Source organism: Notamacropus eugenii, chromosome 1 (assembly GCF_028372415.1).
Source record: "Notamacropus eugenii isolate mMacEug1 chromosome 1, mMacEug1.pri_v2, whole genome shotgun sequence".
NCBI lineage: Eukaryota > Metazoa > Chordata > Mammalia > Diprotodontia > Macropodidae > Notamacropus > Notamacropus eugenii.
Window position 1 is genome coordinate 267,317,206 of NC_092872.1, and position 27,277 is coordinate 267,344,482.

Consider the following 27,277-nt stretch of genomic DNA (forward strand, 5'->3'; position numbering starts at 1 on the left):
AAACTAACAAACCAAAGAGGCTATCTTAGAAAAGGAAATAGAACTAGCGATTAAGGAACTACCAAAGGGTAGGTGGGGGACTCTTGGTCTTGGTGAATTCATAGGGTTCTATCAAAGTTTTAAAGAACATTTTAGTACCCGGGTCATACACATTATTCTCAAAAATTGAGAAAGAAAACATACTACCAGACTCCTTTTATGAAAGAAGGAAAACTATTGAGTATATGGACCGATATCATTTATGTTCAGATTTTTTGATAAAATCTTGGTAAACATCACAGTGGTTACCCAAAACTTGTGATCAAGTTGGATTTATACCAGGGATGGTTTAACATAAGGGAAAAAGTCAACATAATTAATCGGATTAAAAATTAAAAAACCCAAAACCACATGATTATTTTAATCGATAGTCTTCTTTTTGGGAGGGAGAAAACAGCAAACTCTTCAAATTAGAGACCAGTAAGTTTGACTGATTTTTGGCATAATTCTTGGTTTGTGAACATTTAGAAAGGGAAATAATGATTAATAATACTCGGTGTAGCTTTATCAAAAGCAGGTCTTTTCATTCTGACTTAATTACCATTTTGCTGGATTGGTAAATCAAGGGAATACCATAGACATAACATTCAGATTTTTGCAAAGCATTTGATAGGCATAAGCTATTCTTGAGATGGAGAGATGTGAGCTAGATAGGACAGTTATGTGTTGAATGAATGAACTCAAAACATAGGTTATAGGTTGATGTTTAACTTGGAGAGAAGTCTCTAGTGGATTGCCCCAGGGATCTGTGGGGAGGTTGAGGGCAGAGATGCTACGATTATCAGGTTTACAGATGACACAGAGATAGCAAGGAAATTAATACACTATATGACAGAGTCAAAATCCAAAGATCTCAAGAGGCAAGAATGTTGATTGCAATCAATAAGACGAAACATAATAGACAAAAGTAAGTTCGTAAGTACAGGGTGAATTGGAGGTTTTAGTGAACTATAAACTTGATATGAGTTAGCAAACTGCTACAGTACCTAAAAATGAACGTAAATTTAGTCTTCATTGAGACAAGGATATTGTCCGGGAAGGAGATAAGATTGTCCTGTTATATCAGCTCTGCTCAGATCACATTTGGAGCATTGTGCTCAGTTCTAGGGGCCACCTTTCATAAAGGACATCCACAAACTGGAATGTATCAGAGGCCAGTGAGCAGGATGGGGAGGACCCGGGAGACCATGCCATCTGAGAACTGGCTGAAGGAGCTTAGCATGGTTAGAGTGAAGAAGACATTTTTTGGGGGGGTAGGGCAGGGGTGGTGGTGAAGGGGAACAGATGCAATTTTTAGATATTTGAAAGTATAATGTGGAAAGAGGATCAGATTAGGTTTGCTTCCTCACAGAGGGCAGAACCAGGATTGGTGAGTTGAGACTGCAAGGGCAGATTTAGCATGACCTAAAAGAAGACATATTTGAAAAATAGCTTTCTAGTACTTTTATTTATTTATTTATTTTGAAATTATTTTATTCTCTTTTCTAAATTAACAAGCATTTATTTTCTCTTCCAACTTCCCCTTTTAAAAAAATGAAAAATTTAAAACTTTATTACAAACATCCATAATTAAACCAATGTTCATGTCTAAAAATGGGTATCTGTACACCTTATGTCCCTCACCTCTCTGTTGGAGGATTTATTCATCGTTTGTACTCTGTGATATCAGTGAATGGTCACTGAGTTGATCAAAGTTCTTTCTAATAGCCTCTGACTAAGCGCTCCCCTGCTTCTTTTCTCCCCTTTCTCGATTCTGTCCCTTATGGCACTGCTGGCTTCCCCATGGATACATTTGATGAACTCAGAAACTATCAGGAGCTCTACATGCCTCCTAGATAATCAATAACCTACTTAAGTTGGCATTCAGTGCCCTGCCCAATTCATTTCACAACACTTAAAGTGCGGTTTCCATCTCATCTTGTCCTCTCTTGCCTCTGAATCCTTCCAGGACTGAAATTCACTCCAATAGAAACTCTACCTATTGAAATTCTCCTTTGCCCTCAAGGGTCTACTGTCAGGTACACCCCTTCAAGAGGTCTTTTGATCTGCACAGCTCCAGGGAATCCTCCCTGGAGGATTAGACTCCCTGCCCAATGCTCTTCACTAACTTGTAACATAATTAACATTCTTATTCATGTTATAATTATTTATATTCATGGCTCATCCTGATCTGATTTTGAAAGTTCCTTAAGGATAGAGGCTGACATTTTTCACCTTCGTAACAGAGGCACCTGGCATTGGACCTTTTCTTCACTATTGTCACCCTGAGATGAGCCAACAATGTGACATGGCAGCCAAACCAGTCAGTGCCTCCTTAGTTTGTGGTCATGGAGGCTTACCCCCTTGAATGAGAAAGGAGGTCACTTCTCTGCCTCACTCTGACCACATCTGGGTTCTCTTACTCAGGTCTGTGCATTATATTTTTAGAAGGACATAGACAGACTAGAGAATGTTCAGAAATCAGGATAGTGGAAGGACTTAAAACCATGGTCTAACAAAGGGTACGAGATGAAGGAATTAGGGAGAAGACTTCTAGGGGACATGCTTGTTTGGTGTCCAGTCTTTGGAGAGTTTTCGTTCACATTGAAGGGGAGAGTCAATTCATTCTTGGCTCCAGATGTTAAGAGTTTTAGAACAACTGTAGAAGCTATGGGGGGCTGGGCAGACTGCAAATTTTTGCCTCTGAGTCATACAGTAAAATATCAAATAGTGTTCTGTGGTCCCTGATGATATCAACACTGTTGGCCTTCAGTCTAGAGAAACTTTTTATGGAGCATTCTTTGGACAATCAATACTTCAAATGGGAGTTGTTAGGTCAGCTGTCATTTGAAGACCCTTCTATCTATGGTGTCATCATTCACGTGGGATAGGCTTAGTGATTAAAGAAAAAAACAACTTTAAGTTTCTGTTTCTTTTGTGAGATTTTACAGTGAATTTAATACTCTCCAAGGGTGTTACATATTTTTTTATTCAATAGGTTTAAATTTCTATCTTGGAAAATTTGGGTAAACATGGGTGGAAAGGAGGATAGCAAGTTCTCTACTGCCATGATGCTGAAGAGAATGGAGGAGGAATAAAAAATAAACTAGGGGTAGGTAATGTCCAGTGTTTACTTCAGGGAACAAATACCTCTAAACTGTACCTGCCTGAGCATACCATATTCATCTAGATGCCATCCTTAATTAGGTTTAATGGATTTCAGCTTTAGAATAATTCACAAACCCTTCCATTGCATCTATTCAGCTGTTTAAATTACCTGGCTTATTAGGCCTTCCTGTTACCTCCAGTGAAATTCATATTTGGATGGGTTATATTGCTCATTGCTTATTATTGCAGAAATTTGAAAGAAATCTCATTTATATGTCAGAGAAGATAGGAGTTTGAATTTATGAATGGTAATTCTATTTCAAAGGAAAATGAATTTCCTTTTATGTACTATAAAATGTATTTTATCTGAGATCTGATAATAAAGCGATGTGGCTGATGACTGGCTTGCAGAATTAGTCCCATTATTTTATAGTCTAGTTCAGGCGAGGGTTTGCATATGCGTGGACCAGGGGTCTCACTGTTTGGGTACACCTCCTCCCATTGTCCATTTCAGCTTGTTCAGGTCTTCTCATTCATGTTTTCTTAAATCTCCCAGATCACTTAACAACTCAAGTGTCCCAGGTAACAGAAAGGGTTGCTAATAGACTAAAATATTTTACCAAAGTATTTGTATGCCCAGGTGTTTGAAGTGAGAGATTAAAGCAAGATGTTAATACATATTCTTTTAATCAGAGATGTAAAGTAAGCTGGGCTGTTGGTTCCTAACAACAGTCGTCCTCTTGGCAGCCCTGTTGAAAAGTGAGAAGATGATTTTAAACTGTAAAAAATAAATGAGATACCTTCCTCCTTCAAGCATTGACTTGATCTTTTCCCCAAAGTCTTTATTTAAAATCAGATAAGACTTACATATATATATGCACTTTCTTTTTTTTTAATTTTTTAAAAATTGATTTATTTAACTTTTAACATTCATTTTCACAAAATTTTGGGTTCCAAATTTTCTCCCCATTTGTCCCCTTCCCCCACCCCAAAACACCAAGCATTCTGATTGCCCCTATCACCAATCTGCCCTCTCTTCTATCATCCCTCCCTTCCCTTGTCCCCATCTTCTCTTTTGTCCTGTAGGGCCAGATAACTTTCTATACCCCATTACCTGTATTTCTTATTTCCTAGTGGCAAGAACAGTACTTGACAGTTGTTCCTAAAACTTTGAGTTCCAACTTCTCTTCATCCCTCCCTCCCTACCCATTCCCTTTGGGAAGGCAAGCAATTCAATATAGGCCAAATCTGTGTAGTTTTGCAAATGACTTTCATAATAGTCATGTTGTGTAAGACTATATTTCTCTCCATCCTATTCTGCCCCCCCATTGCTTCTATTCTCTTTTTTGATCCTGTCCCTCCCCAAGAGTGTTGACTTCAAATTGCTCCCTCCTCCCATTGCCCTCCCTTCCATCACCCCCCCCCCACCCTGCTTATCCTCTTCTCCCCCACTTTCCTGTATTGTAAGATAGGTTTTCATACCAAAACGAGTGTGCATTTTATTCCTTCCTTTAGTGGAATGTGATGAGAGTAAACTTCATGTTTTTCTCTCACCTCCCCTTTTTCCCTCCACTAAAAAGTCTTGCTTGCCTCTTTTATGAGAAATAATTTGCCCCATTCCATTTCTCCCTTTCTCCTCCCAACATATTTCTCTCTCACTGCTTGATTTCATTTTTTTTTTAAGATATGATCCCATCCTCTTCAATTCACTCTGTGCACTCTGTCTCTATGTATGTGTGCGTGTGTGCATGTGTGTGTGTGTACTCCCACCCAGTATCCAGATACTGAAAAGTTTCAAGAGTTACAAATATTGTCTTTCCATGTAGGAATGTAAACAGTTCAACTTTGGCAAGTCCCTTATGACTTCTCTTTGTTGTTTACCTTTTCGTACTTCTCTTCATTCTTGTATTTGAAAGTCAAATTTTCTTTTCAGCTCTGGTCTTTTCATCAAGAATGCTTGAAAGTCCTTGATTTCATTGAAAGACTATTTTTTCCCCGGAAGTATTATACTCAGTTTTGCTGGGTAGGTGATTCTTGGTTTTAGTCCTAGTTCCTTTGACTTCTGGAATATCCTATTCCACACCCTTCGATCCCTTAATGTAGAAGCTGCTAGATCTTGTGTTATCCTGATTGTATTTCCACAGTACTTGAATTGTTTCTTTCTAGCTGCTTGCAATATTTCCTCCTTGACCAGGGAACTCTGGAATTTGACCATAATGTTCCTAAGAGTTTCTCTTTTTGGATCTCTTTCAGGCGGTGATCTGTGGATTCCTTGAATACTTATTTTGCCCTCTGGTTCTAGAATCTCAGGGCAGTTTTCCTTGATAATTTCATGAAAGATGATGTCTAGGCTCTTTTTTTGATCATGGCTTTCAGGTAGTCCCATGATTTTTAAATTGTCTCTCCTGAATCTATTTTCCAGGTCAGTTGTTTTTCCAATGAGATATTTTGCATTATCTTCCATTTTTTCATTCATTTGGTTTTGTTTTGTGATTTCTTGGTTTCTCATAAAGTCATTAGCCTCCATCTGTTCCATTCTAATTTTGAAAGAACTATTTTCTTCAGTGAGTTTTTGGACCTCCTTTTCCATTTGGCTAATTCTGCTTTTGAAAGCATTCTTCTCCTCATTGTCTTTTTGAACCTCTTTTGCCAATTGAGTTAGCCTATTTTTCAAGGTGTTATTTTCTTCAGCATTTTTTTGGCAAATGGCAAAATCCTTCAACAAGGTGTTGACCTGCTTTTCATGCTTTTCTTGCATCTCTTTCATTTCTCTTCCCAGTTTTTCCTCCACCTCTCTAACTTGATTTTCAAAATCCTTTGAGCTCTTCAATGGCCTGAGCCCACTGAATATTTATTTTGGATGTTTGGGATACAGAAGCCTTGACGTTTATGTCTTTCCCTGATGATAAGCCTTGTTTTTCCTCATCAGAAAGGATGGGAGGAGATGTCTGTTCACCAAGAATGTAACCTTCTATGGTCTTATTTTTTTTCCCTTTTCTGTGCATCTTCCCAGCTGGTTACTTGACTTCTGAGTTTCCTTTCCACACCCACCTCACCTCCAGATCCCCCCAACTAGTGCTTGGGGTCTGAGATTCAAATGCTGCTTCCCAGCCTCAGGGCTTTTGGTGGGGGCGGGGCTGCTATTCAGTGTGAGATTAAGTTCAGCTGCTCAGGTTGGGGCAGGGCCGCCACAAGGAGCTCAGTTCCCTCAGGGGGTTTATGTGGAGACCTTCAACAATGGATCCAAGCTCCTGCCTGCTTTGGGAGCCCCTGTCTGCTGCGGCCTCCGCTGCCTCCCACGGGGGCCTGAGTCATGGAGACACCCTGCTCCCCTCTTGGTGAACCGAAAAGTCCCTCTCACTGACCCCCGGCGCCCGTGGGTGGAGGGACCTGCGCAGCCACTGCAGATTTCGTCCTGAAGCCCACTCAGATCCGCTCCTCTCGGTGCCATGCAGCCAAGGCAGGGCTGGGCTCTGCTCCAGTCCAGTGTGTGATGGACCTTTCGCGTCGGTTTTTCAGGGCTCTCTGGGACAGAAATCTCCTCCACTCCATTGTTGTGTGGCTTCCGCTGTTCCAGAATTTGTTGGGAGTTCTTCTTTACAGGTATTTTATGGGCTGTGGGTTCGGAGCTAGCATATGTGTATCTTTCTACTCCACCATCTTGGCTCCTCCCCCACTACATGTACTCTTTCAAAAAAAATAGCTCATTTTACCACAAATTTGAGAATTGACCTAGAGGAATTAGAGCAGACAAGATACTGGAGGTTTTTAGGACATAGAATGTCAGGGATATGCAAGGATAGGATTAGATGTTTAACCTGAGGAGTGTTCTGTGGTGCTGCCCCAAGGCTAGAATCATTGCTTTCCCATCTCTTCATGTTTTCATATAGTCAGTTTATTTTAGTATGTGCTTTGTACTTGGGAAGTATGTGTATGTGTATGTCTGTGTGTTTATATATACATAACATATATACATGTGTGTGATTATATATATCATAAACTGATCTACTAGTCTGTCATAACTTGTTCTAGATTGAGCCCATGTTGACTCCTAACGATCGCCTCCTTCTCTGAGGGTTCATAAACCATCCCTTTAATTCATTTCTAAATAGCTGACCAGATCAATGTGGTATATTGAGGTGAAGCAGCAGGACATCAGGGTTTGATTTATGACTTTGATGCTTTCTTTGTAGCCATGGGAAAGTCGTATCATCTGTCCTAGCTTCAGTTTCCTTATCTGTGAAGATACTAGGATAAAAATTAATATATGAAAATATAATGCAATTATATATAGTGCAGTTTTACAGTAATCTAGATTCTATACAATAATATCTGCACTGTGTCCCTCATAGTCTTGTTGTAATGGAAGGCCTTTGTAAATAATAGTGCTGTGTGTGTATAATATATATATATATATACACACACACACACACACACATATATATATATACACAATCTATACACACACATACACATATTTATACACACACATATGCATAAATTTTACAACTATCACCAACAAGCATTTGTTAAGACTTACAATGTACCTGGCCCTAAGCCAAGAAAGGCAAAACCATGGTCCTGCCCCCAAGGAGCTTATATTCTAATGGAGGGGGAAACAACATGCAAACAACTCTGTTGATACAACATATATATGGTATCAGTAGGCAGATGGGGGGTGAAGAGAGACAGAGAGTACCCTATGTGGTCAGAATGAGTTACTTTCTGGTAGTAAGTTACATACTTGGAAAGCTAATGAAACTTTGTTTTTCAGTTTCCTATTGTGTCATTGGGTCAGTGGGGAGTGTAACAATTCAGTCACCCTTTCTTTTCTTTTGACAGATATGTGGATTCTGAAATTAAAGAACGCACTGCTTGTAAAGGAAAGATTGCATTATCTGGTAAGTGATACGTGGGTATTCATTATTCATAAGTTTAATGACTTTGTTCATGCTGTAGTAAGTTAATAAGTGTATAGTGTTTTCTGAATTCTTTGTAATGCTGTCAGACTAACCTTCTTAAAACCCTCTTTCTCCTCCCATTGCTTTGAGAGGTTTCAGTGGGTCATCCTCCAGAGCCTGATTCTCCGGGCCAACCATCACTCAGTCCAGGCATATCTTTTCAGTCTTCCCTTCCATTACTATATGATGTAAACACCTGCTTTTGTCCACTGCTTGGTTTTTTGCCAGTTGTCTTGTTTTCATGGCCCACTCATCCTATTTGCCAAATCACAGAAGGAGCATTTAGTCAGACCCCCTACTCAGGGATGAATCCTGTCCATGTTGTCTTCCCAGGGTCACCCAAACTCTTCCTGAAGGCCTCCAGGTAATAGTAATAATCCTAATAATAACTAGCTTGTAGATGGTGCATTAAGGTTTGCAAAATATTTTATAAATATTTCATGTAATCCTTACAACAGCCCTGCAAGGTAGAAGCTTTTATTACCCCCATTTTCCAGAAGAGAAAACTGAGGCTCAGAGGTTAAGTGACTGCTCTGGAGTCTCATAGCTGGGAAGTGTCTGAGGCGAACCTTGAGGTCAGATTTTCCTGTTTGAAGCCTATCGTATCACCCTGCTGCCCAGAAATAGGAAATTCTTTATCCTGAATTGCAGCCTTTTATATTTCAGGGCAAGTCTGTTTTTCCTACTTGGATGCCTCATTGTGCCTCACTGTAGCATGGAGCTGTGACCCTAGTCCTAGCCAAAGGAGTACCAGCTCCAGCAGGTCCTAACACCTGCTATCAGAAAGGCTTTAGAGGAGGTCCCAGCAGCAGACTCCATCTTGTTTTTGAGGACCAACATAGTGAAGTTCAGAGACATTCTTCCCAATTGGCCCAGCCACTTGGTGAGGATTTACTGGGCCTAACAACCATAAAGAAAAATTGTAAATGGCTTCATGTAGCCACACCCCTCCCCTCCTCCACTTCTGGAGAAGAGCAAAGTAAGTCACAATTTTTGGACCATGAGAGATCCTTATCAGTGACCAACCATTGGAAACCCTAAGTCCAGAGGAAGTGAGTCATATAAAGCTTGACCTTTTCACTTGACTTAAAACCAGTTCACAATTGCCAATCAATGCATGAGTGACTCACAGGTTTCTCTTGAAAAGGCAAATAAAGGAACTGGTTTATTGCATGGGTCAGCACCTCAAAAAACACAACTTCTTGAGACATTTGTTCATGTTCTTTAGCAGTGCAAGTGATGAGCATTTGCCATTGAGCAAGACCACTGTGAAAATAATTGTCGATTATGCACTGACATTTGGTTCAGAGAATGAACTTAATAAGACCCTACTAATTAGATCAACATCATTGGGAAAAGTGGAAAGCAGTGTGGCAGAAACTGTGCATAGACTAATATTTTATATCATTTACCAAGATAAGGTCAAAATGGAGATATGACCTAGATATAAAGAGAGAGATTACAGGAAAATTAGAAGAACATGGAATATATTACTTATCAGACATGTGGGTAGATGAACAATTTATGAATAAATAAGAGAGAGCAGCAAAGTTAGGTATATAGTAGATAATTTTGATTGCATTATGTTAAGGACTTTTTGTACAAATAAAACAAATGTAGCCGGGATCAGAAGGAGAGCAGAAAATTGGGAAATTTTTATAGACAGTTTCTCAGAGGTCTCATCTCAGATATGTAAAGAACTTTGTCAAATCTATAAGAATATGAGTCATTCCGCAATTGATGAATAGTCAAAGGATATGAACAGGCAGTTTTCCAATGAAGAAATCAGAACAATTTATAGTCGTATGAAAAAATACTCTAAAGCATTATTGACTAGAGAAAGGCAAATTGAAACAACCTTGAGATATCATTTTACACCTACCAGAATGACTAAAATGATTGAAGGGAAAAGTGACAAATGTTGGAGGGGATGTGGAAAAATTGGGACACTAATTCATCCTTGGTAGAATTGTGAATTGATCTAACCATTTTGGAGAGCAGCCTAGAATTATGCCTAAAGAGTTACTTATTGAACTGCTTATTATACCCTTTGACCTAGCAATACCACTTCTAGGTCTGTTTCCAAAGATGCAGGGAGAAAGAAAAAGAACTTATATGTTCTAAAATATTTAAAGCAGCTCTCTTTGTGGTGGCAAAGAGCGGGAAATTACAGAGATGCCCATCAGTTGGGGAAAGTCTGAACAAGTTGTGGTATATGATTGTGATGTATTACTGCTGTAATACAAGAAGTGATGAGCTCAGTGATCTTAGAAAAACATGGAAAGACTTGCACAAAATAACAAAGATCAGAACAGGAAGAACCAAGAGAATTTTGTTTGTGCGCTATATCAGCAATGTTGTAAGAATGACCTTGAGTGAATGAGTCATTTTGACTATTATAAATACCCAAATTAATGATTAAGGACATGTGAAGAAAGACACTATCTGCATCCAGAGTAAGAACTGATCACTAGAAGTATGTATAGAATAATTTTGCATACACACACATATCTTTATACCTATTTGTGTCTAATGGTAGCCAATGAAGGGAGAGGGAGGAAAAAAATTTACACAATAACTTTTATACATTTAAAAGGAATACCAAGTTGTACATAATAGATTTGCAGTTTCATCTTTTATACTGTGTTATGGAAATGTTTGTTTTATTCCATAAAATAAAATGAATTAAAAAAATAATTTAGATCAACATCTACTTGATTATTCAGTGACTTTAGTCATAAGTGACATGCAGAAATGGGCATAAGGAATGGCCCCAAATACACTGGAAATCATGGTTCTAGAGTAAGAAATGAGAGAGGCCAAAGGCTCGTAGACTGTACCAAAACCTCCTACCTCCATGTCTTGAATACTGGTTTTATTTCATTTGTTAGGCATCTATTGCCTATCCATGCATTATGCTAGGGGCTGATGATACAAGGACAACAGTGAGACAGTTCTTGCCTTGTAGTTGCTTACACCATCTGGGGAAGACAACACATGTAGAGACATGAGGGTATAAAATAGGAACAGGAAAATTCTGAGAAGGCTGTAGTATCTGAGGGGATCAGGAAGGGCTGCCATGATACTGGAGCTGAGCCTTGAAGGAAATAAGGCAAAAGGGAGGGAAAAGAACATTCCAAGCAGGGGTACCAACCTCACAGAGGCAAGTGTAGAAGGAATGGTAAGAAGACCAATTTGGCTATATTATAATGTATATGGAAGTAATGTTTAACAAAAGAGGAACAGTGGATTGGGCCAAGTCTTAAAGAGCTTCAAATGCCAAACCTGGAGCTTTACGTTTAAACCTGGAAGTGATGGGAAGCCCCTGGAATTGAATGTGGGACAGTGACGTGGCCAGGCTGCACTGTAGGAAAATCAGTTTGTCAGCTGTGTGCAGGATAGACTGAAGCAGGGACAGACTTATGGCACTTGAGAGACTAATTGGTATTTGCAATAAGGAGTCCAGATGAGAAATAACGAGGGCCTGAACTAGCATGGAGACCATTTGATTGGAGGATAGGAGATGATGTGAGCTGTGTTGTGGAGATAGAACTAACAGGATTCCGCAACTATTTGGATATGTGGAACATACAAGAATAAGTCAGGCATAACGGAGATCATGAACTTGAGTGACTGAACAGAGAGGGGTAACCTAAACAGAATTAAGGAAGTCTAGAAGAAGGCTAGATTTGGGAGGGGGGGAAATAAGGAGTTCAGTTTTAGACATGTTGAGTTCAAGATGTCTGTGGGAGATAGTCTAATTTTTTTGCTTCTAATAGGCTACTTTGAGGTATCTCCTTCCTGACCTATTTAAACAAGCTGTTAATTTCACATAATGAGAAATGATAAAAGAACAGACTTTGACACAGACTATAACCATATCTAAAGGAAGTTGAATCAATGTAAGTCACTTACCCCAATGAAGAGACTAAAAGAGCCTAGAAACCCTCTTGGGAAGAACACTTTTCTAATTAAATTTCATCCTGTTAGCTGTAGCCCACTGGTCTGGCCTGCTGACATTTTTATATCTGTATTCTATCAGCCATTGTATTAGCTGGCCTTTCCAGCATTGTGTCTACCTTAGATTTTATTAGCATATCATTTGCGCCTTCATCTAAGTCACCGTAAAAACAAGCTAAGGACAGAACCCTTCCATGAAACTGCCCAGAAACCTCTCTCCGGTTGGCCATTAGTTAACATTATTTGTGTCCTAGCAGTCAGCCAGTTCCAAGCCTACCTAACTGGTTTCATCCAGTCCATACCTTATCATGAGATACTCTCAGAATGCCCTACTAAAATGTAAACTAGAGGGGGGTGGAGCCAAGATGGCGGAGTAGAAAGACGCACATACACATAGCTCCGAACCCACAACCCATAGAATGGCTACAGGGGAGTAACTCACGGCGAATTCTGCACCCAGAGGCCACGGAATATTGGAGCAAGGGAGATTTCTGTTCCGGAGGGACCTGCAAACCTCTCGCCGGGGGTCCTTCATGCTGCAGACTGGGCACCGGGACTGGGAGCTGAGTGCAGCCCTGCTGCGGCCATGGCACGGAGAGGAAAAGATCCAAGCAGGCTTCGGGGACGGGATCTCCAGCGGCCACGCGGGTCCCTCCACCCACAGAGGGACCTGCAAACCTCTCGCAAAAGGTCCGTCGCGCTGCAGACGCGGAGCCCAGCCCAGCCCAGACCTGCTGCGGCCACGGCACCAAGAGAAACAGACCCGAGCAGGCTTCAGGGACAGGATCTCCAGCGGTCGCACAAGTCCCTCCGCCCACAGGTGTCGGAGGTCGGTGAGAGGCGGCCTTGCCCCGACCTGACTACCTGAACATAATCTCATACTGAATAGCAGCCCTGCCCCCGCCAAAAGCCCTAAGGCTGGAAGCAGCATTTGAATCTCAGTCTCAGGAGGCGAGGTGGGTGTGAGGAGAATATTCAGAGGTCAAGTCACTGGCTGGGAAAATGCCCAGAAAAGGGAAAAGAAATAAGGCTATTGAAGGCTACTTTCTTGGAGAACAGGCATTTCCTCCCTTCCTTTCTGATGAGGAAGAACAATGCTTACCATCAGGCAAAGACACAGAAATCAGGGCTTCTGTGTCCCAGCCCACCCAATGGGCTCAGGCCATATAAGAGCTCAAAAAGAATTTTGAAAATCAAGTTAGAGAGGTGGAGGAAAAACTGGGAAGAGAAATGAGAGAGATGAAAGAAAAGCATGAAAAGCAGATCAGCTCCCTGCTAAAGGAGAACCAAAAAAATGTTGAAGAAATTAACACCTTGAAAACTAGCCTAACTCAATTGGCAAAAGAGGTTCAAAAAGCCAATGAGGAAAAGAATGCTTTCAAAAGCAGAATTAGCCAAATGGAAAAGGAGATTCAAAAGCTCACTGAAGAAAATAGTTCTTTCAAAACTAGAATGGCACAGATGGAGGCTAAGGACTTTGTGAGAAAGCATGATACCACAGCACAAAGAGAGAAGAATGGAAAAATGGAAGATAATGTGAAATATCTCATTGGAAAAACAACTGACCTGGAAAATAGATTCAGGAGAGACAATTTAAAAATTTTGGGACTACCTGAAAGCCATGATCAAAAGAAGAGCCTAGACATCATCTTTCATGAAATTATCAAGGAAAACTGCCCTGAGATTCTAGAACCAGAGGGCAAAATAAATATTCAAGGAATCCACAGAACACCGCATGAAAGAGATCCAAAAAGAGAAACTCCTAGGAACATTGTGGCCAAATTCCAGAGTTCCCAGGTCAAGGAGAAAATATTGCAAGCAGCTAGAAAGAAACAATTCAAGTATTGTGGAAATACAATCAGGATAACACAAGATCTAGCAGCTTCTACATTAAGGGATCGAAGGGCATGGAATAGGATATTCCAGAAGTCAAAGGAACTAGGACTAAAACCAAGAATCACCTACCCAGCAAAACTGAGTATAATACTTCAGGGGAAAAATTGGTCTTTCAATGAAATAGAGGATTTTCAAGCATTCTTGATGAAAAGACCAGAGCTGAAAAGAAAATTTGACTTTCAAACATAAGAATGAAGAGAACCATGAAAAGGTGAACAGCAAAGAGAAGTCATAAGGGACTTACTAAAGTTGAACTGTTTACATTCCTACATGGAAAGACAATATTTGTAACTCTTGAAACATTTCAGTATCTGGGTACTGGGTGGGATTACACACACACACACATGCACACACGCACACATACATAGAGACAGAGTGCACAGAGTGAATTGAAGAGGATGGGATCATATCTTAAAAAAAAAAATGAAATCAAGCAGTGAGAGAGAAATATATTGGGAGGAGAAAGGGAGAAATGGAATGGGGCAAATTATCTCTCATAAAAGAGGCAACCAAAAGACTCATTAGTGGAGGGATAAAGAGGGGAGGTGAGAGAAAAACATGAAGTCTACTCTCATCACATTCCACTAAAGGAAAGAATAAAATGCACACTCATTTTGGTAGGAAAACCTATCTCACAATACAGGAAAGTGGGGGACAAGGGGACAAGCAGGGTGGGGGGGGTGATGGAAGGGAGGGCAATGGGAGGAGGGAGCAATTTGAAGTCAACACTCTTGGGGAGGGATAGGATCAAAAGAGAATAGAAGTAATGGGGGACAGGATAAGATGGAGGGAAATATAGTTAGTCCTATACAACACAACTATTATGGAAGTCATTTGCAAAACTACACAGATTTGGCCTATATTGAATTGCTTGCCTTCCAAAGGGAAGGGGTGGAGAGGGAGGGAGCTAAAGAAGTTGGAACTCAAAGTGTTAGGATCAACTGTAATGTTCTTACCACTAGGAAATAAGAAATACAGGTAAAGGGGTATAGAAAGCTATCTGGCCCTACAGGACAAAAGAGAAGACAGAGACAAGGGCAGAGAGGGATGATAGAAGAGAGAGTAGATTGGTCACAGGGGCAATTAGAATGCTTGGTGTTTGGGGGGGGAGGGGAGAAAAGGGGAGAAAATTTGTAACCCAAAATTTTGTGAAAATGAATGTTAAAAGTTAAATAAATAAATTTAATTATTAAAAAAAATAAAATAAAATAAAATGTAAACTATATCCATGGCCTATCTCTGGGTTGACTGGCTAGAGAGATTTGTTTTAAATGAATTCTGGTTGGCTTTTAGTGATTACCTCCTCCTTTGTTAAATGTTGATGAATCATCTCTTATCTGTTCTAGAATTGTATTTTTAACCAGAAATTAATGTCAAGTTCACCGACTATAGTTTGAAGTATCTACTTTCTTTTCTTTTTTCATTGAAGCACATCTACCCATTTCTTGGCTAGTGGCATCTCTTGCACCCACACTTGTTCCTCAGAGGTCACCACTAGCTATTCAGTAATCACATCTCTTAAGCTGTTTCAGTGTTCATGGATAATAAGAAAGTGGACTAAGTGACTGGAACTCGTCCAAGTCATTTAGGTAGGTACCCCCTTAGCATTGTCATCTTTTGCCTTTTGAGTCTCTTGTAAGCATTTTTGTGTGTTCTCTCCATCCCAGTACAAAGACTATTTTCATTGGTAGAAAAGTAGAATTAACATAGGAATTGAATACTTGGATCTTATTTCTTTTAAAAAAAATTTTTTAAATTCAATTTTATTTCCAGTTTTGAATTTTTCTCTCCCAACTTGCCTCCCACATCCATTGAGAACTATGCTCCAATCTGCACCTCTTTATTTGAGGATGGATATCATAATTTCATCAGTAGACTTTTGAGATTATCATTGATCATTGTGTTGATTAGAATTCTTCTGTATTGTTTTTATTATATGAATTGTTCTATTCATTTTGCTTTGTATAAGTTCATACAAGTCTTTCAAGGTTTTTCTGAAATCATCCCCTTAATTTCTTATAGCACAATAGTATTTCATCACATTCATATATCATAACTTGCTAATTTATTGACCAATTGATGAGGTACTCCTTTAGCTTCCATTTCTTTGTCACCACAAAAAGAACTGCTGTAAACATTTTTGTGCATATGGCTCTTTTTCCTCAATTTTTATCTCTTGGGAGGAGGATGGTGGTAACAGATCTAGTAGTTGTATCACTGGGTCAAAAGGACATCCAAACTTTAATAATTCTTCAACACAGTTCCAAAATGCTTTCCAAAATGGCTGGACCAATTCACAGCTTCACCAACAGTGATTGATTTATTTAATTTCTAATTCTTGATTTTTGCTTCAAAGGCCCTTTATTGAATATAATTTTTATTACATTTTGGTTGGTAAAAGATGCATTGAATATTTCTGCATTTACCTATGAGGTTTTCAATGTGCTAATACATGATCATTTCATCTTCCTTCTCATCTCTAATGAGATCTTCTCAAGCACCCCGAATAGGTGTACTATCCCTTCCTTGGATTGCTTCCTTGGTAGCTAAAGCACTTTTAACTTTGATTACATTGTCTTAATGTCTTAAGGCAATTATATTGCCTTCTTGTCATTCCCCTTAGAAGGACTTGTCATTATATTGTGTTTGTTCTGTTATTTGAGTTTGCTTCCATTTTTAAAAAATCTATGTCTATTAAATTTGCATTAGTTGATGAATTATAACCTATTCCTCAAGTTCAGTTCCCTGATCATTCCAGGATAAAATGATCTCTGTTTTCTGAGTTTAAGTGATGTTTCCTTTTCATATTGCTCTTGTAACTTTTAGCAGAGATTTCTTATTTTTATTCTTTGAATGCATACTTTATATCCCTAATAGAGAGTAAGTTTCTTGGGAAAGGAACTGGTTTTTGGTTTTTTTTTTATATTCTATGTAGCACCTATCGTGCTGCCTCAGAAATAAGAATTCAATAAATATTTACTCAAAAACCTTGCATATTTCTTTGAAAGGGGATTTTCAAAAAGATCTTGTACCTTTATTGTCATGTGAGCTAATTCTTTTATCCAAAAGATACCCTTCAGTGTACAAGGGTAATAAATTACCAATTGGGTCTTGAGCGACTTAGTGGAATTAATGCCATTCTGAAATAACTATAGCTAATGAACAATCAAATAGGAATTGAGTATCATTGTAGTAAGGCCCCCATGAAAGACTTTGCTTTGGACCTCAATTTTCCTTTAAAGACAGCTCTCTTGGCTTTTGAGAAACAGATTTTTTTTTTACTTCCTTGTTAATAAAAACAATTTTTTTCCCAAGAATTCAAATAGGTGAAATGTAGAAGCATGTTATCCCTTGATACATGATCCTTTTTATCCAAAGTTTAATTCCCAATTCGCGTACTGAAGGCCTTAGGTAATAGATTGTCTTTTTCACCCTCACCTAATCACTTTTTGACATTGGATAGGGCATGTTGTGAATTTTAAATTATCAAGTGACTATTGTGTTATAAGGTTTCATAATTTCTTTTTTCAGATATTGTTGTGCAGGAAGCCTCTAATTCCTATTCCTGTTCTGCTAGTTACAGATCAGCTCTCCATTAACAAAGTAAAATGGATAATTGAAGCATTCATCCTTCTAATTTAAGTCAAATGCCAAATTATTCTATCTCACTGTCCACTTGATCTCTTGTTGTGGCTTCTGTTTTCTCTTCAGACAATAAGAATTGGCAAGGCTGCCCTCTCCCTATTGGATAGGAAGAGTGTTGTTGGGTTTTTTTTCCCCAAAGCCATTAGATATTCCCAGAGATTGATGACATTCAACAGATGTGCCTTGCTTTATGGCAATAAATGTGTTTCCTAAAGGTCTGTAAATCACACTTGTACAAATTGAATCATGGCTTATGTGAGCCAAAGGAGCTTACAATTTAGAGCACTCTTCACTGGAATCTTTTCACAAAACTGAAAAATCCATTCCTAGTGTGAATAATTAGTTCAGTTTACCTGTTTTCCTAGTTTTGATTTTTAGATATCAAGTCCAATGCGAAGTTGAGATCAGAGAATAGAAATGGAGCCAACATAGGGAGGGGATGGTGATGACAGACTGATAAAGTTCTAATTGAACAGTCAAGGTCTCAGGGGGTCTAAAAGGAAGGCCCTTCATAAATGTATCCAGCTTAAATCCATACAGATTTGTAACTAATTAAAACTGACATAATTAATAGGTGTGAAAATTTCATGTGTAAACTTGGTAAGTGATGATAGAGGGAAAAAAAGTTTTAAGGAGGGATTAAAGACCTGCTTTAGGCAGTTTCTCAGGAAATAAAATTGAAGTAGAAGGTTGAAGCAATTATCTAGATAATTTAGGCAAAAATCTCTAGGTATTTCAAGCTGAAACTCACCCTTCACCTGGCTCCATCTATAGACACAGTTGGATGATGTTGTATCCTCCTATATGTTGGGGCCCATGCACCATTTCATACTCTCAGTAGCCACATATGCTTCTCTACGCTATGTGATCATTTTTACAGAGATGCCAAGAGAGAATTATTGGTAGGCCCTGTGAAGCAAGTTCACCTCTTCCAAAGCAACATGAAAAATTTAAAGGGCTGTCCAAATAAATAAAACAAAAACAGTTTTGGATTTCCTAGTTCAGGGATGGGGAACCTGCAGCCTTGAGGTCATATGTGGCCTTCTAGGTCCTCAGGTGCGGCCTTTTGACTTGGGTCCAAGGTTTATGGAACAAATCCTTTCATTTAAGGGGATTTGTTCTGTGAAGTTTGGATTCAGTCTACGGGCTGCACTTGAGAACCCAGAGGGCCACATGTGGCTTTGAGGGCACAGGTTTCCCACCCCGTCCTAGTTTTAGGGTCTCTGGAAGGAGTATTATAAAAACCCTATATTTGGAATTTAAAGAAATCACTTCTGTTCAGGTGTGGGCTGATACCCAGCCTAGGATTCTCTCCCTTTTTTTTTTTAAAGGCCACTCATTTCACTTGCTCATGAATGGCTTTGGCCATTTTCCGTCATTTTGGCCACATTAATTTGCCCATGGTACCTCTCATCAATATTTTGTGTATTGTTGAGAGCCATGGGATAGAAGTAGATGCAGCCTGAAGAGCGACAGTCCAAAGCCACTCCTAGACTGGGAGTCAGAAGCACTGTTACTGTAAATGTGACCTTGTGCAAGGCACACAGCCTCTGTGGATCTCAGCTTCCTCTTCTATAAAATGAAGGGCTTGAATTTAATGACCTTCAGGGACCCTTTTAGCTACGAACTCTAAAATCATAGAACAAAGTGCAATGAGTATCAGGAGTACTAGAACAAAAGCGTGGAAGAACAGTCCTGGGTACTCAAGTCACTTAATCTCTCTGTTCCTCAGTTTCCTTGTATATTTAAAAAAAAAAAAAAGATTTCTTCTAGCTCTAGCATTCTTTGAGTCTATGAAATCATATATTGCTGCCCTTCACGTTCCATTACATTTGTTATTAATTCCTACACAAAACAAATTCAATGAATAGGTTTCCCATAGCTGATCTACTTAAAGAGTACAGAATACCACAAAATGAAAATGTTACATTGTAAATTTATTATAGTTCTTTCCTGAGTAAGAGATGTTACATTATTTTTAGTAATCTTTCATTAATATTAAAGGTCTATAAGATTTAAAATTTCTAACTTAACACTTTTTTAAAAAAGCCAAATGGTGGCTCATACTGGGACATTTAAATAATAAACTTTCTTCTGGCATTAGTAGTCAGTATCCATTATGTAATTCACAGGCTAAGATTACTTCAAAGTATGAAGTCTGGAAGAAAATTATTACACATAGTCATTTCTTTTTTTCCCCTCTAGATATTCGAATACCATTAATGTGGAAAGACTCTGATCATTTCAGCCATAAGGAAGGTATGTGTAAAATTTTTCTTAGTTTAAATCAAACGTGGGATTATTGAAAATCAGTCTCTTTCTACAATGAGATGCAGAGATCTTTTGATTAATTGAAAGAATTTTGCTGAATTATTTAACAGTATTTGTAACTTCCCACCAATTAGGATTATGCATATCTAGCATGTTTTTTTTGTTCATGGGAAAAAATGTGCAAAGCTATAGTTACGGTTAAAGTAAATAGGAAAGAAGTCATGAGAGGAAGAAAGTTGCTATTTATAATTGGAGTGGAAGCTAGAAATGCTTTGCTGCCTCTTTACTTATTTATAACTCACTCCAGTATTTCAGAATATGTAGCGCAGGGTAGGGAAAGAATCTGATGCTTAGTCTCTGATTTTCAGCATTTCACGGCATCTTGGATGGTTTTTACAAATTCATGTGCTCTCCAAGGTCACGGAGATAACCCCAAATCTCTCCCAGCTGTTATCCAACACATCACTCACCTTTGTTGTCAGTGAGTTCAGAAAGGCCAGGAAGAGAAAACCCCAAAGATCTTTTATCTAGTTCACTTTTTCTGCTATATTATAGTAGCGTATCTTTTGACTGATTGATATTTCTTTAATAACTGGATCACATTAAGCATCCTTAATTTTGCATGGAATGTCTAAATTTTGGTTCGTTTTCTAGTATTCCCTTTAAGGAATTATAGGCACCTTCAGAAGGGAGCATGTGTCAAAGTGGAAGATCATCTTTCCGGTGATTACAGCAAAAACTCCCCCTTCTTATTTGCCACATTGAATCTCCTCTATGTGTGTTTAGAAACCAGATAACTCAGCTTGTTGAAATTATGTCCAAATCAGCATAAACAGGTCTGAAGTGAGAAGAACGCTAGCAGAGTGACTCTCTTGGGATTAAAATACATGAGCATTTTATTGGTTCATGGACTTTGTAACATCAGTCTTGGCAGCTTAGCGATCTCTTGTTTTTTGGACTGGTTTTCAGCTGTGTTCCAGTTAGATGAAGTTGTGGACTAGTTAAGTTCCAGAAAGGTGAGACATTGTTGTATGTTGGTGGAGCTGCGGGACAAAATGTGAACAGGCAGTGTTCAAATTAGATTACATATGCCCCCTCATGCTTAAAGTGTTCATCCTTTACACAGATGTTCCCTTGGCCAGAGGAGCTTCTCTCCTATTGACTTCTGTCTTTGGCCTTTCTCTCCTCTCCCTACTTCTTCTCCCTTAGCTCTAGAAGCTGACCAGGTCCTGTCAGTGTTGCTTCTCATTCTTACCTTCTACATCTTACCTTCTACATCTACATCTACCCCTTGAAGCATCACCAACCTTCTACTCCACCTCTTTCCTTTCTTCCATAGAGAACATGCTATGAAATAACTGTCATGGATGGGCTGAATCTTTGAATTCTCAATGAGTCCCTGTCAAAGACTCAACCTTAGTACTCCTCCAGTCTACCTGCCATGTATAACATTGATTCTGGGGGGAAATGTGCTTTAAGTTTCAAACATACAGACATTAGCACACACCCTTTACATAAATTGGGGGCCACCTGTATTGTGTTATATATGAAAATAAGAACTTTTGGGGATAATGCTTTCGATTTCTACTTGCATTTTTAAAATTATCATACTTAAAGGACAAGTTTATTATTGTGATTTAGCTTCATTTGCTAAAATGATTGTTCTGGTTTTTTTTAGGATCACAGCGCTATGCTGTTTTTTGTTTGTTCAAGATGGGACCTGAAATTTTTGACACCGACATGGTGATTGTCAATAAAACAATCACTGACATATGTTTTGAAAATGTAACTATATTGTGAGTATTTTTCATCTTCCAAAGACTAAAGACAGGCCAATTTCTTATTAAAAAAGGCATAATAGCACATGACTTAAGAATTCAGGTTTTGAATTATTTGGGAGGCAGTAAGACATTTTATTTCTACTGCTTAAATACTTTTCATGTAGAACACATGCTGAGAAGTGAATTTGAAAATAACATGACTGCAGAGAGACTACTTGTACATTTTATTTAAAACAATTTCTAAAAATTTGAATATAAAATCCTTTATGTGGAAATAATATATGTTTAACAGGGAGTATTTAAAGGTTTATTGAATTAGATCAGTCTTTATAAAATTAATAAGGGTTCAGTTTCTAGACCTATTTCCATAATTAAATTATAACTTCTTTAGAACTTCACAAAATAATATTTGCTATTAGAGCAGGATCTCTTAACTTTACTGTGTCATGCATGGACTCACTCAAGTGTGTGCCGGAGCCAGCTCAAACCAGCTTGTGGGAACCAATTGTTATAGTTTCAGTTTGAGCATTTATACTTCAGAAATGGACAAATTCTGCAAATCACAACTTGATTTGTTATTTTGTTGATTACTTAAACATAGAAAAGTGATGGAGAAAAAAGTACTAATGCAGATTAAACTTGTGTCATGTACATTTCCTGCTCCCCACATCTCTCAAAGTTGGTTATTAAACATTTACCAATACATCCTTGCATGGACCCAGTCTGGTGAAATTTATGGAGCCCTTCCCTGAATAATATTTTGAAATGCCTAAAATAAAACATGCAAGATTTCAAAAGAAACCATATCATATATCATTAGATATAAGATATGCCAAAATATCAAATATTTTATATCAGATTTTTTTAATAGCTTATCTTAAGAATTCAGGGTAAGAACCCTCAGAGTCACATTTGGTCTAAAGCAGATGGATCTTGAATGCCAAACAAGGAGGCTCTTATTATTATTAGGTAAACTTGCCTCCACAGCGATGCTGAAATATGGGGACAACAGCCCCTTGAGATCTAGTGACTTCTCCTTGTCTGTTGATACTTTTTTTTTCTGATACTGCAAAAGAATAAAAAAGAGCTGTGGTGATGCTCAGGGTTGTTCACAGGTTTATTATTGTCAGAATGCAGAACCAGATAGGAAATCATTGTTGACTAAAAGAAGGCTTTTCCAACCCCTTTTAGATCCTCTTGGTCTCCATCGTTATGTGATTCCTGTGTATTCCTAGAATGTCAAAACACTATTACAACTGGGCCTTGTGCTCTTGGACTGCTAGCCCTCCTCTACTCTCTGTGGAGCCAGAGAATGACAATAGCTCACGTTCCTCTAGAGTGATAGGCACCATCTTGTCTGATTAGGTAGCTTCTATAGGCACTTTACAGATTAGGTGTTCCCCTGTGATCACAGAGATAGTGAAGGAGACAAGATGGACACCCAGGTTTTGCTTGAGCTCTATACATTGCACACGATTTTGCTGCATTTAAGATGACGATGGCCCAACGTGTGTGGTCTTAGGGTCAGGTGTTGTAATGATAAGTTATAGGGCTTTAATTCTCTTCGAGTATTATATTTTACACGCAAAGAATTCAAAACACAGAAAGCTCATGTTATTGCCAATCAGTAGCAAAAATGGGTGTAACCCAGGCCGTATCTGTGAATACTGGAAGCATTACCTGGACAGATCAGGCCTTGAAAAATACTCCTAAAAATAGCCTGGAAGTTGAGGTGCAAGTATCTTCTTTCAGGTTACCTGAAATTATTTTCACCTCCATTAACAGATATTTCTTATCTCCTTTTAAGTCCAAAATTATCCTGAGGTTCCTTGTGTTTTGCTGGGGTGGTAAAATAGCCACTAACCATTTTTTTTTTTTTTTTTGCTCTGAAAACTCAGAATCTTTTGTAGGAAAAGAAGCAAATTAAAAGTTATTTTGAAAAAACAAAGTGTACTTTACAACTAAATATCACCCTGGTAAATATTTTAAATTGTTTAAAAAATAAACCCTGACAAATGTTTAAAATGCTTTTTTAGAATGTGCTTTTTGTTATGATAATTGTTTCTTTTAATAAGAATTCAGTATTTATGAATCTCTGTTTTTCCTCTAAATATTGACATTTGTTAGTCATTACTAGGAATACTGTATGTTTAAAAGTTGCCAAATAATAAACGACAGAGCTATCTGGAAGTTATTTCTTGGGTTTATCCAAACTATAGATTGTTCATTTAAATCTTAAAAGGCTAAAGCTGCATTTTTAAAGTCTCTAAGGCTTTTCATTTTTCCATCTGCAGGCAGCATCTGCTACTGATGATCCACTTATTTAGGTCCTAAGTACATTTTCTTGTTGGTTATAAACACTATACTTTTCTGTTGTAAAGGGACTGGTGTCACGGAAAAGGCTATCTGGAGTGGGCCAAACTGGCCTCTACATATTTCTGTGGTTTATGATATCATCCTCTAATATGTCTGTACCTACCCTGTGAGCACCCCAAATTAAACCAAATCATGAAATATGAATTGTAGCCAGGGGCCAGGGCCAGACTGGGCTGAGAATGGAGTGTCTTGCCAACGTCGCAGGCTTTGGGGAAAACCTGCAAATCAGCCCTTGTGAGGGGGATACTGACACAAGATCATTCAGCAAAAGACAGTGTTTTGCTGCAGTAAAGTCACTTCAGGAAATGAGGCATTTAATGTAAATACGTTAAAAGTATTTCCGTGATAGAAATGACAAAGAGAAATAATATGGGAAAAACCAATTATGCAAACCATTTCCTTTTTTTGAGCATCTATTCTGAGCTAAGATACTCACTGTGTAATGTATTCCTTGAAAACTCCCAAAATTTCAATAACTCATGTTGTTAAGGTACTAATAAAAAGGACTTTGAGAATCAGACTCATTAGCATATGTTAACATAAGCCGATTTCAAATGTTGATTTAGGGTATCTGTTAAAAAAACATCAATGAGACATTTCTTGGCTCTTATCAATAGCCTTTTATGTCACTTCTCCATTTCCATTTTTTTTTAAACTGACTAAAACCACTAAAGTTATGCATGTGTTTGTTTTTAGTAATGAAGCGGGGCCAGACTTTCAGGTAAAGGTACAGGTCTTTAGTTGCTGTGCTGACGAGTCATCTCTAGCAAATGCACCAAAAACACTTGCCAGGAGACTGAGAACATCTTTCAGTAAAGCTACAGGGAAAAAAATCATTTGTATGGTTCAAGACGACCTTGAAACTGACAGGCCCTTCAACCCAGCAAAACTGTGAGTTGTTTGATTAAATATAACTATTTCAGTATATATGAATATAAGTATGTATTTATGTCACATAATATCACTTTTTTTTTTTTTTTGCCTCTGTCTATTTTAAATGGGGAGAAAAACCCAAATATAGAAAGGAAACTGCTGTTGTCCCAATAATTAATCAACTAGGGTACTCCCAATGATAACGTCCTTTGAAGGCAGGAAGTTTAGAGGCTGCCTATTTCCCTAAAGACATGATGACTAGGGAATCTTAGTGTCTGCATTTCTCATAAGGGTTATCTGTGTGTTGAAGTGTTTGCATGCTATCTTTCTTAATAGTTGGGGACCCTGCTGCTTCTAGTAGACAGTAAGTACATTATGTTTTCTCCTTATTATAAGGTATGCTGTTAGCCAACTTAACAGGCTGTCACTAAAGAAAATGTTCCGTTGTTAGCCAGCAAATGGTAGCCACCAGGTCTATAATTCTTTGGCAAATCATTGACCAAAGTTTGATGGGTTTAATGTCAATGGCACTTTGGCATAAGTCAATAGTTTCACTATATATTAAAGGCATTATAAGTCCTGAAAATATTTAATGAGTTTTCTCTAAAATTAATTGCTGCAAAGAAAATAACCTTGATCCCAGATTTAATGTCTTGGGCACTTGACTGTCTTAGAGGGGAGTTGACTCAGCATGATGGAGTGCAGGGATGCCAAACTCAAGGAGAAACAATGGCTGCTTATTAAAGATCTCTGCATATTGACTTAGAAAACCTTATATTGACTTTAGCTATATTCTATTGTAGCACTCAGGAATGTGGCAGGCCATACAAGGCCATGTATATAATGAATAGGATACCAGACTTAGAGTTGGGAAGACCTGGGTTCAGATCCCAGCTCACACACTTGGTAGCTGTATAACCCAGAGACAATCGCTTCAACTCTCTATACTTATTTCTTCATCTATAAAATGAGGAATTGGATTGGATGGCCTTTCAGGTCCTTTTCAGCTCTAAATCAACCAAATGAAAAAACTGTTGCTCAGAGAGGTTGACTGACTCACCTCTTAGACCACAGTTTTAGCCCAGGTTCTCCGACTCCACATTTAGGGTTCTTTCTACTCCACCACACTGCCTCTCTATCAGTAGGAAATGTTTTCTGATTCTCAAAGCAAATCTTTTTTTTCTTTTTTTATTTAATCAAAGAATTTTTTCTAGTGAGTTTTTTTTAATCCTTCTGGGGTTTCAAAATTTTTTCTCAAATTACATGTAAACATAAAATTTTAACATTCTTTTTTTAAAAAATGTTGAGTTCCACAACTTTTTGCCTCCTTCCCTTCCCCTCCCCCTCCTTGAGAAGGCAAGCAATTTGATATAGATTATACATGTGCAGTCATGCAAATCATTTCCATATTAACCATGTTCCAAAAGAAAATGCAGACCAAAAAAACCAAGAATAAAAAAAGGAAAGAGTGCACTTCAATCTGCAGTTGAATGCCATCAGTTCTTTCTCTGGAGGTAGATAGCATTTTCCCTCGAAAAATGCTTCAGCATTCTTGGATCATTGTATCATTCACAGCTGATCATCGGTACGTTATTGCTGTTACTGTGTATGAGGTTCTCCTGCTTCTCACTAAAAGAGGGGTACCCAAAGCATTGGGAGAAACCTCCTTGTCTAGAAATGTCGAAGTTCCTAGATGACCACTCTGAAGGGGACAGGGAGTTTGTACACATTGTAGTAAGTCTGTTAAAAACAAAAACACCTTTACATGATTTTACAGTTTATATCACCTGGAAGAGAAAGATTTTTGTAGATTTTTATGCCACTGAGAGCTAGATGCCTAGTCCATTGATATAGACACTTTACAAAGTTCTTTGGTAAATCCATTTTAACTACCTGTTGAGTGAGTTCCTACCATCTCAGCTTCTGCATTTTGTATGAACCACTTCACTCATTCATTAAATGGTCTTCAGGCTTAGAAGTCTTAATAACTTTTATTAATATAAACTGTCAATGCAAAATACAGGGAAAAAAATAAGGAGATCATTTAAAAAAATATGATCATCCTCCTATTCCTGGAGTGTATTCTCAGAAGGGAAATGTCAATTTCATTTTCATTAAACTTCATAGACTTTAAATGTCTTAGTGTTTTCAGATAGGATGATAGACTCATATAATGGCAGAGCTGAGAAGGACCTCAGGGATCATCTAATCCAGCAGGCATTTTACAGATGATGAAATTGGCCCATAGAAGTGAGGAGACGTGCCCAAGGGCACACATGGCTAGGTCATGGTGGAGCTGCGTTGACTTCTCATCGTTCTTTATTAAAAAATAAAACCCTTTTTGTTTGTTTATACATTCTTTTTAAATTTTGAGTTCTCTCTCCTTCC

General features: G+C 38.3%; 1 protein-coding gene across 1 annotated transcript in view; it reads left to right on the forward strand.

The window, feature by feature from the left end:
* RTKN2 (rhotekin 2) overlaps window positions 1–27,277 on the forward strand; it is an 80,024-nt gene that overhangs the window by 18,087 nt on the left and 34,660 nt on the right. The window contains exons 3-6 of the mRNA XM_072628854.1: window positions 7,969–8,027; window positions 19,794–19,847; window positions 21,538–21,655; window positions 24,713–24,907. Coding sequence (XP_072484955.1) covers window positions 7,969–8,027; window positions 19,794–19,847; window positions 21,538–21,655; window positions 24,713–24,907 — 426 coding nt within the window. The remainder of the gene's footprint in view (window positions 1–7,968; window positions 8,028–19,793; window positions 19,848–21,537; window positions 21,656–24,712; window positions 24,908–27,277) is intronic.